The sequence below is a fragment of the Folsomia candida genome, unplaced genomic scaffold (genome assembly GCF_002217175.1).
Source record: "Folsomia candida strain VU population unplaced genomic scaffold, ASM221717v1 Fcan01_Sc003, whole genome shotgun sequence".
Taxonomy (NCBI): domain Eukaryota; kingdom Metazoa; phylum Arthropoda; class Collembola; order Entomobryomorpha; family Isotomidae; genus Folsomia; species Folsomia candida.
Window position 1 is genome coordinate 8,832,605 of NW_019091195.1, and position 10,897 is coordinate 8,843,501.

At 37.5% G+C, this 10,897-nt stretch overlaps 1 protein-coding gene across 1 annotated transcript; it reads right to left on the minus strand.

The window, feature by feature from the left end:
- Positions 1–4,030: 4,030 nt before the first annotated feature.
- LOC110846933 (polycomb group protein Psc) lies at positions 4,031–9,995 on the minus strand. The gene is made up of 7 exons (XM_022093769.2): positions 8,817–9,995; positions 8,574–8,726; positions 8,459–8,490; positions 8,253–8,378; positions 8,016–8,173; positions 7,878–7,899; positions 4,031–7,799 (listed from the first exon to the last, which is right to left on the minus strand). The coding sequence occupies exons 1-7, from the start codon at positions 8,926–8,928 to the stop codon at positions 4,962–4,964; spliced, it is 3,441 nt and encodes a 1,146-aa protein (XP_021949461.1). The 5' UTR covers positions 8,929–9,995; the 3' UTR covers positions 4,031–4,961.
- Positions 9,996–10,897: the final 902 nt, after the last annotated feature.

Here is a 10,897-nt window from a genome sequence, read left to right on the forward strand (position 1 = left end):
GAACTAATAACAACAACAAAATACTTGAATCCTAGTTTTGAGTGAGCCCCATTGGAAAAGTTGACAATACTTTGTGAAACGACACATGTATTTATGGTTTTAGGGCAAAAATGGAGTTGTTTATGGCATCCATAGGTTTTTTCGTTTTCAGACTGACTTGGTCAAGATTTGGAAGGTTACATGGGTTACCCTTGTACCACGAAGGGTATGCAAGTTGAAGTGAACCTCCATCATCGGATGAAGAGTGAAGGAGACATGAGAGTTTCTTTTCTTTTGTGCTACGACGACCAACCATTTTCTACGCTCTTTTTCGTCTTACTTGAGATGTGTACGTCTTCTATTTTGGTCTCAAAAAGATCTACTGCTGCTGCTGGTTGGGTACTTTGAATCACGTTTACGCTTTCATAAAAAATATTTACAAATAGTGAATTTTGGATATGCGCCAACTTGAAAGCTGATATTTATGAGATTTGCCGAGAAAGTTGGAATCTAGAGTCTCATGGAAAGATTTTGCCCTGGTGAAGTAACTGGCGACACTAATGTTGACCAGGCGTTGTCGCATTCCTAAAAATACTTTCGTATTTCAAAGTTTAATTTGTCCTTAAACAAACGTATGTATTTGTTCAAACCAGAGGGGATGATAGGATTAAATATATGATGCAGTGTGCTATGAGCCTGCATGGGCCCAAAAGTTGATTTAATACTTACATTCCATTCTTTATTAGGAATAATTAAATTAAATCACTTGATTGTACAAAAATGGATATGTAATACTAACTAAAATTAATTTTAACAAGTACATTTATTACTTTGTATGTATGAGATACAAATACATATTTATTTGGTTTCGTAAGCTATTCATGAGAGAGCAAGAATAGTGATCAGTTCCAAACATGGAGAAACGAAGGTCATCGGGGATGAGAGAAATCATTAATCTCTTTCATTTTGAAAGTAGGTTTGTATTAAGAAAGTAACTTTTATTCATTTCGAGATTCACTCCAAAACCTTTGAATTAATGAAATGAATTGAAAGTGGTTACATGCAAGTTTCCAGTTTGTATGATTCGTATCTAGCCAAAAGTACACTACTTAACTATTCAATGTTATCTCATAGGCTAGTAATATTTGTTCTTTATTGGATAAATGAAGGCAGCAATATCTTAGCCTTGTCTATCTAATACCACCAAAACAACAAGTTAACGATTGTTCAAATACATAATTGCATATGCATTTTAACATGTTCAACATTTATTTAGGTATATATGTCCACGCTGAATTCTTATTGTAGTTGTTGTATTTGAGTGCTCTGATTTCTAATTAAAATCATTATTTACTGTTGCAAGAAGATGATACAAAGGAAATCTTTTTCATGAGCATTTCCGTACAAGGGAAAGTAATGGTTTTGCAGCAAAAAAGCATATAAGTTTTAATTTGTGGCTGATGTACAAGCAACACGGCGGCCATGTCTGAAGGGAACAGGCAAGCTCGAGACCGTTCTTATTACCACAGAAAGTACGGCTTGCAGCGTTGTTGGGGTTTATTTCATTTTCATTGATTTCGTCCTTACGGATAAGAACACCCAGATGAGCACCACTGGCACTACCACGAACCAAAGGGGAACTGGGGTGGTGGCCCCCAACCAGGTCGTTCAACCACACCGTTCAAGCGTTCGTTCGTTCGTTCGTTCGTTGGTGATTTTATTCCTTCCTCTGTCCGAACCCCCAACGCCCTTCCTCCTCCCAAACTGGAAAAAACTGGTGCTGGCATCTTCGTGGCGAGAGAAAACTCAGCCTGGCTTCGCCAACAACACCAGTACCTCCATCCCTACTGCTTTCTTCGGAATCAAAATTCCAAACTCGCACTCCGCCGTTCTTACTGCCAGAGAGTGTGTGAAAGAGGAAGAAGATTTATTGTACGTGCAAGATTTACTGGAATTTGTATGCCAAAACAGATTGAATCCCAGGGGTGAGCACACACCATAACGCTGACGGATTGTGGATATGATGAACCAAAATGTATATGATGAACACTAAAGTTATCGTTAGAAAGCAATCTTTAAACTATTTCACATAGAAACGCTAATATATAATCATCATTAGAAAAATATGATGAATAATTATTAGAATAATTTTGGTGCGCCACGCTACACAAAAATAGATTATCTGAGACATTTTTATTAAATGATGTACATATTTGTTCCAAAATGGTTTGTTCTGACGTTTAGTTGAGTATATTTACTTTTACTTGCAGGGAAAAAATTGCAAGATTTAGAAATAAATTGGTAAATAGCATTTGTGATTGGCCAGTCATATTTCCATATGGCAAATTAAAAAAGAAAATTTATAAACTAACAAAATTTCAAATTAATTCAAATCCTGCCAGGTTTCGCTTATATTGGATCCAATATCTTGAAAGAAATACAAAAAAATAAAATTGCACATTTTGTTCATGAATCAGAAATGAAATGAGATGTTACTTTACTCCATTTTATACAAGCCTTATTGTTACAGACGAAAAAATAAATTCTCAAAGCTTCCAAATGAGTTGAGGTGGTGGATCCTCATCCATTATGCATTAACCATTGCTCTGTGCAAGAAATGGCTCAGTGCTCACTGCATATTCAATGCGCTGCATAATTCATTCACACCAACACAAACCAATTCAAACTGTCAGTATCTGCTTAGCAGACTTGGCACGATTTGAAAACTTAAAGCAACTTTTCATCCATAGCTTCCCTGATTTTATCCCGTCGCACTGTCAGGAGTGGGATCGTGTTCAACAATATTTCCTAACATTACATCAACTTCAAGTTGCTTGAGACTATCATTATCCATCGGGTTGAAGAAAATTGTCTAGCTTACGTTACATTAGTAAAGAACCCCGAGGACATAATTTAGACATTACTTATTGTAAAGCCAATCTTTGGGATTTGTGGGAATAGTGGAAGTAATGGGAATATTTGATACTGCACTCTGTTCTTTTACGTGTTCCGTGTTGAAGAAGGAGGGGAAAATGAGACGACGGAAAATGGAGAGCTCATTCTCGTAAAAAGCCCACTCACGCCAACAACGGGTACGACGTAAAGAAGAGATTTCTTCTGGCGGACCTTATTAGCGGAATAGGCAGAACAAGACAAAGAAAAGTTATCGTGAGGCATTGACGAGATTCAGTTCTGAGGAGTAATAATAACGAAATACGGGGAAAGGAGATGCAGAGGGGAGATTGTACGGGGAGGAAAAGGGAACGATGCTGATGGGCAGCAGGGAGGGCGACCCTCTTCAAACTGATTATTTCGATTGGTTGTAAGGTTGGGATCAAGGCACCATATTGTATTCGATGCATTGTATTCGACCAGACGGCCAACTTTTTTCCGTCTTCCTCTCCTTTGTATTAATAACAAGGCTTTTATTTAAGGCTGCTTTGCTGGTGACCTGCATGAAGCATTTGCTCCATTCTCAACCACATCCACCACCAACTCTATTGAATCCTACTCGGGAATAATGACAGGAAAATAAAGTGAGGAGGGAATGAGTTCTCTTAATTGGTCCTTTGCTGAAGAGCAGACAGTTGCTGAAATGAGACTAATTACATATTTGGGCTACGAAGAATGATACAAAATTCAACACTCAATCTCATTTCATTTCATTTTGCGGAACTTATGGGCCAAGAACGATGGATTATTGAGAATTTGTAATCTGAAATTAAATGACATAAGTGTCTCATCCTTCACCAAATAATAATGCTTCCAAATTATTAAGACCGTAAAAAACGCCATATGACATTGGTGCTGGTGGTAAATAATTTGGTTGGTGAAGTTTGACATGCCAAATGGTTGTGATAAAGAATGAGAAAGAGTATGTTTTATAAGTACCCTCTTCCGGTCCTTCGTGAAAATTGAAGGTAGCAATAAGTCATCGTGTATCTCAAGTCGGTCCTTCGTCTTTATAACTTTCTACACATTACACACACACCATCAGACAAGGAACAGGATATGCAAATGAATACGGAATCATTAGAATAAAATCGACAAATTAGTTTGTACGATTCAACAGCAATAATTTATTTATTTTACTGTCTCATAAAATTTCTTAACAGTGAACACTTGATTAAATATTTTCATATTCATGGATGCATCATAACGAGCTCTTCATTGGTACAGTTTGGCAATAAGATATTTTAGAGATTATTTTAGAGATTACGGATGATAAGTCATTCATACTCTTCAAAATGCTATTGTACTATCAATCATAAATCCTTCATGATATAAAGTTTTATACCCTGTTTTATATAGTAAGTACGAAGCTGCAAATACCTTCTAGAGAATTGTGAGCATATAATATATACGATAATGATGAAGTGAAAGGAGACAGCAATCTAAAGCCAAGAGTTGCTTTGCAAGTTTAGAAATAGACATTTTTTGCAATCACATATTTTTCATAAGAGGAATTTCTGTTTCTATCTTGATCACAATAAATGGTCAGGGATATGGATGTACATATAAGTATGTATGTATTCGTATATAAATACATTTATATATATGATATATTTATATATTTATTATAAGGGGAATAAGGGATACCTTTCTTTCTTAATACAAGATCATGATCATTCTGAATAATATGTAATTCAGCAGTCTTCTTTTCAAGCGAACAAGTAAAGGAAGCGAAGGAATATCTAAATTCAGATAACGTGGAAATGACTAAATGATTCACTTCACATATTTTTCATTCAAAACGAAATTACTGCTACAATAAATTAAGCGTTGCTTTTATAATATGCAAAACCGTTAGATCTTTCCCTAATGGCTTCCCTGTTTTCTCATGTATATGTTTTTCGTGTTGTCTGTGTATGGGGCCCGAGTAATTGAAAATCTGACAAGGTGTAATTTAAGGGATGGGTACTATTTTATGACCCGTGTATAAAATTAACGAGTCATAAAAGTAGGGTTTATTTCGTTTCGACTTAGGCACCTGTTGTAGACGACTCTGAATTGTTTGCCAATTTATTTGCAGGAATACTCAAGCAGGAGTCGGCAGAAGGTGGTGGGTCGTTGTTATTGTTACAAGGCGAACTTAATGTGGACTCGTCGTCGTCATTGCAGTTGGCTTTTTCATTAAGAGGATGATTACTACATTCAACATGAACAACTTCTTGTTTTACACCCGAGTCGCTCTGGATAGTTTCATCAGTAGAACATTGGAGAATTTCAGAACCTTCAATAGGATCAGTGTCGTTTGTTTCCGATGATCCAGCTACACAATCCTCATTGATGACTAAATCTGTACTGTCATTACTATTTGATGGAGACGATGGACGGCAAATATTTTCTTCATTAATTGACTCTTCTTTATTTAACGAAAATGTGGAGTTTTTAATGTGAGTAGCGACCGTGTCCGAAGATTTAGGTTCCTCGCTTGAGGGATTCGAATTACCATCAGAAATTGATTCGACAACTTCATTATTTGTCAGACTTGGACAATTTAGTTCAATTTCTTTGTCACAATTTTCAGACGTGGTGCTCAAACCCGAGCCAGAGTCCACTCCCGAGTCAAAATTTGATGCTGGTGGGGGACTAGTACAGGAACCAGGAGCAGGGGATAACTGCTTCTCAAAAATTTCTGACACCTCGTTCGAATCGCTAATGATGTTGGATGACTGAGGCTGTGAATACTCTACTTTTTCACTGACTTGATGAGATTTTGTGTTCAAATTTTGTTGCGTTGAACTGGATTGAGAATTATTTTTAGGACTTGTATGATTTTTTAAGGAGGACGAGTGTCGTTCTTTTTTCGAGAAGTTGTCCTTTGAAATTGCGGCCTTGATTTTCTTTAATGACAGGTCCAACGAAGTGCTGTTATCCTTTGGGGTTTTCTGTTTATTTTTTATTGGCAATGGCACTTCTGTAGCTTCAGTTTTTGGTACAACGACGTTATTATTCGTATTTTCAAGATTAAGAACCCCATTTTTGAATCCTGACAATGATGGTGAGGATAACTCGCTTTGATTTGTAAGAAAATTAGTGGAGCAAACCATAGGATACGTTGAGGTTGTGTTTAACGAGGCCATCGACTCATTAAAAGGTCTCGAGTTTAAATATGGCATGGAGGCAAAGTTGTTGGTCACCAGAGGGGCCACCATAGGAAGAAAGTTTGGATGAGGCAGACCTCCCATTGGAGAACTGAATTGAAGTGCATTCCAATATTGGAAAAATTGACTAAGCGAATTGGGTGGCGAGTACATTGAAGCTGACGGTACAGCAGTTGTTGTCGGTGTGGCCATGCGCGATGGCGTGGTCATCGTCTGGTTCAATTTCGCATTGCTGCTTGTCGAGTTTATCAATTTTAAGTCAGTTTGGCCATGAAAACCGTTTGACGAAAATAAAGTTCCGTTTTGCTTGGACGTTGAAATGGTAGAATTATTTGATAATAGACTTGGACTTTTGGGATGATTATTAGTATGGTTGTTATCCACGGGTTTACGTGGGCTTTCTACATCGGCCGACTGTTTAGATTTGAAAAATTTTCTAGGTTTTGTAGGCGAAGCTTCGACTGAGGGTGTACACGTAGAAATGGGTTTAGAGGCCGTCGGTAAAATATTTCTAGGACTTGTGAATCTAATTTCTCCATTTGATATCGTGGTTTGATGTTTGAGCTTTTTTGTTGGTGGTGGTGGTGGTGGCGAATCATGGAGAATCTCTTTTCCTTTAAATCCATTACTGGGTTGTTTGACTTCAATGGAAGGGATCAGATTGACCGTCATTCCTGAGGATGCCAGTGCAGAAAGAGGAAATGGTAAGGGGTTATGATGACTGGTATTACCGAGAAGCGATTGAGAATTCATTGGCATCTTTGTCCCGTTACTAGCAGCCGACATTTTGTTGATATTTTGTTTGACGTTCTTTTGCTCCATTGGCAGTTGATGATTTTTAACAACGTTGTCTGCAGATGAAGCATTCAAATGTTGTCTGTGAAGATCTTGAATTGCTTTTTGCATGTTTGCCTTCTTACTTTCAAAGGAAGTATCCTGATTTGAAGAAACTTTGCGGCCTGCTTGTTTTTTGTCAGTAGGAGTAAGAAGTAGAGTTTTTTGTAATGGAGATGACTTGATGGATTTTTTACTCGATGCCAATTTTCCGGCCGGGTGGACGGGTGGCGTAGTGGAATTGAGCAGATGACCATTCACCGCCGGGATGTTAAGCTTGACATAATTGAAATTAATTTTGCCATTTGAATTGACTCCGTTGATTTGAGGCTTGATTTGAGATTCTGGTTCAGACCCTGGTTGAGCAAGTGGAAGAATGACGCTTTTGGATTTCTCATGTAAATGATCATTATTGTGATCAACACTAGAATCGGCTCGAGCAATAATTTTCTCTATTCCAGAAATGATACTTTTGGCACTTATCACTCCAGACTCGCTAATTTGTAGCTGAACCTCTTTGTGCCCATTCAACTCGGTTCCTTCAGTACACTGGGACTCCATGTCCTTAAAGTCGATCTTGACTGCATTATTACTCATCTTCTTTCTTTTCACGTCCACTTTCTCCGCTGCATTTATTTCAGAGGACAGTTTCTTTTTGCCATTGACTTTCCCATTTGAAACAAGTTGTTTCAACTGAGGCAACTGAGGTATGGTTGATCCCAATGAGTTTGCAACATTGGACGATTTCAAAACTTCCGAGTCTGTCAAGGATCTTGCTTTTCGTTTGGTTGGCGATGTTGCTTGATAGGGATGTGCGTAACAGGTCAATTTTGGAGTGCCTCTAACTCGATACGTCAGTTGCAGTGGTTTTGTCATGCTCTGAAATTGCAAATGCCAATATCATAACGTAAGTTGAAACCAAAGCGAAAGTGACGTGCGTTTGAATAATTTTCTTACCTCAGTCCAACTATATTTGTACCTGAAAGAATTCAGAAAATATTGAAGAAATTGAGTATTACACATAAATATGTACATAACTACATATTTATATAAAATAGCAGTATGTATGCAATAAAAATATATGTCTAGGCTTACGCAATATCCATAAGAAGAAATTCGTGCGGGAGGACTCTTTCACCATACATCACTTCAATGTCTGCATCTTTAGGCAGCTCGTACTTTCCTTGCACCCATTGCCTCAAAACGTTGACGCTCACTCCGGCAGGAGTTTGCAAATACCTTCTGCTGTTCTCCTAAAGAATACAATTTCACTAGTGCACTACATCCACATGATATTCAAATGCACAATTTTTAAACGAGATGCATGCATACTTGGACATTCTTGTCGGTGGAGGAACATTCCATGGAAATGTTAATCTTGTCACCAGAAGTTATGTAAGGTTGCTTGAAGATTTGTCCAGAGTCGAGCTGAGATGTAGGAATACTGTTTGGATGTGTCTACGCAGGGAATAACCAAATATTTTTCATCATATATCTTTAATAAGCATCAAAAAATCATGTAAATGTAATGAGCCTACATTGTAGAATTGCCTTCTTCTCTCCATTTCCCCTGAAAAAAGATTAGTGATTTTATTACAAAATCCGTAATATTGATTCCGTATCTATTATAATTAACATTTGCATCAAGCTTACTTGTAAAAATACCCGGTACAAGTTTGTAAATAATTTCTTGGAGCATCTGATCCGATCGTATTCCTGACAATGGTTTCGTCGAATGTAACTGGACATCGCAAACTGGGCAGTACTCACTACTCTCCAAGTGTTTCACGATACAGCTTTTGCAAACTGAGGAGCACAAATAATAATTTGCCATTAAAACATTACACGCATTATTGTACAAGTACATATGTGTGTACATGATATTCATGTGCTTACAAGAGTGGAGGCATTCGATAGTCGTAGTTGCATCAATCATGTATCCTCGACATAAATTACATGATAAGTTGCTGCTGATGTCTTTCAGCTTTACTTTTCTTGTGGCGTTCATTTCCGTAACTTTTGTCCTGCAACGCTTAAATTGAGCTAACGTACACCGGTGTATTAAGGCCGCTGCCGGTTGGCGAATTAGTCACTTATTTTAGACTTTTGTCCTGGCACTAGTTTTAGGCGTAGTTAATGCACAAGGTTTTATTTGATGAATAATTACAACTTTAGAACTATTAAAATCTCAATACATACAGATGCACATATGTCAACATTTTGAATAAGTTAATCCGAAATTACTAAATAATTTGAGCTTTCACTTTATTACGTTCACGGTGGATTCAGGTTGCGTTACTCATGCACTCACGAAATGTTTAAATGTAATTTTGCTCCCAAGAAGCGTGCTGTTTAGAAAAATATTAATGGTTCATTTTACTGAACCTCTGACATCATATCACGAAAATTGCAACACAACTTGCAAGGCACCCGCATGCACAATAGGACTGCTGTTGCGGCTGGAGTTTTGCAAAAATTCCCAAAAGTTCACCTCTGAAAGTTGGCATGCTCGTTGGATTCTCTAATCGTCATATCTGTTCTCCGTTGCTTAATATAAAAACACGCTGCTCTGCTTTCTCGATATTATTATGAGCGAAAGTAAATACATTACTGTATTATATATTATGGCAAAATGCTTCGTCTCGAATCAGCACAAGTTAACTTTGTGCATTTCACTCAAACTTTGAGCATAATTATACATGTAAGCTCAAAAATGTAGGTATTTTGTCTCACAATTTGTTTAAAGTTCGTATTCAAATAGTGCTGATGTTGCTTCAACCGAAGAGACGACTTTAAAAGTATGGAGCAGCAGCAGGCCAAAAGGATGGAGGGACACTGTGTGTGTTAATTTTGAAGGGCCCAACAACATTTGCGTGGAAGGTACGGAAGGGGATGGACGACGATGGTGATGCTGTTGGGTATGGTGCTGCTACTTCAAAACAAAGAAGTTTGGGCAGCAGGGCCCTTTGGCGAGATGATGGTTCTGCTGGTTAGAGAGGAAAAGCAAATGTTCACATTTTCGTCACGGGAGAGCCTTTCTCGCATAGGCAAACCCTCCTGCATGCTATCCCTCATGGAATATAATATACTTATTCAATCCTTCCCTTGTTCTACTGCCGATACTCTGTGTGGTGATCCCATGGATGGAGTACATGAGAATAGGAAAAATGGAATACGAGTCAACAAATGTGAACATGGATAGATGAGAATCCAGAGAGTTTCAGGTTACCAAACCATGCAACTTAATAACGCAACGGGTTTACATTCATAATTGTACTTGTAGGAATAGACCTTCGGGGAGGCGATTCTCAAATCAACATCCAGCCAAACAGCAGCAGCCTTGTAATATGGTTCCACTGGATTCTAGTAATAAAGCGTAAACCGGGTTATTAAAATGGACTGAATAAGTACTGGTGAGATGAGGAGGTGGCCTTATTACTGCTGCAATGATGCACGGTGATAAATGATGAACACGGCACAAGACTGATTGGTGCAATGCATGTAAGACTTTGCCAGAAAATGTTATCTCAATTTGTATGAGAATAAGGAATTTATGTATTTCATTCTCACACAAGGAAGATGTATTTCTTAAATTAATGGAACAATCGCTACATTACATACTTACATGTGCAAAAGCTAACAGTCATACGTACAATGCTTATTTCATTTCACAATATCTTTATGGCTTTGCATATGTACATAAATACTTAAATGGATATCTACAATTTACGATTTCTAACATTCACACAGCCATATTTCCAATGATAACTTGTTCGTTCATGATACTCGGGCTCGTGTCTATTCTTTGTATGAAAATTATACTCAATGCTACGCAATATAAATATCTCTACTATGAAGTGTAAAATAGTAGATATGTATGTACATATATGAAGACTAACAAGGATATGATACAGCAAATATTTATTCTCTAACATAAGTGCAAACTTGTGTTCACATCTGAAAATGAGTGAGATAAA

What these genes read in the sequence shown, in the direction of transcription:
- LOC110846933 (XM_022093769.2), bottom strand. Translation starts at nt 8,928, where the DNA reads ATGAACGCCACAAGAAAAGTAAAGCTGAAAGACATCAGCAGCAACTTA. An exon ending in TGTACCGGGTATTTTTACAA is followed by an intron (nt 8,491 to 8,573) that starts GTAAGCTTGATG and finishes ATCTTTTTTCAG; the next exon opens with GGGAAATGGAGAGAAGAAGG. An exon ending in CCACCGACAAGAATGTCCAA is followed by an intron (nt 8,174 to 8,252) that starts GTATGCATGCAT and finishes TGTATTCTTTAG; the next exon opens with GAGAACAGCAGAAGGTATTT.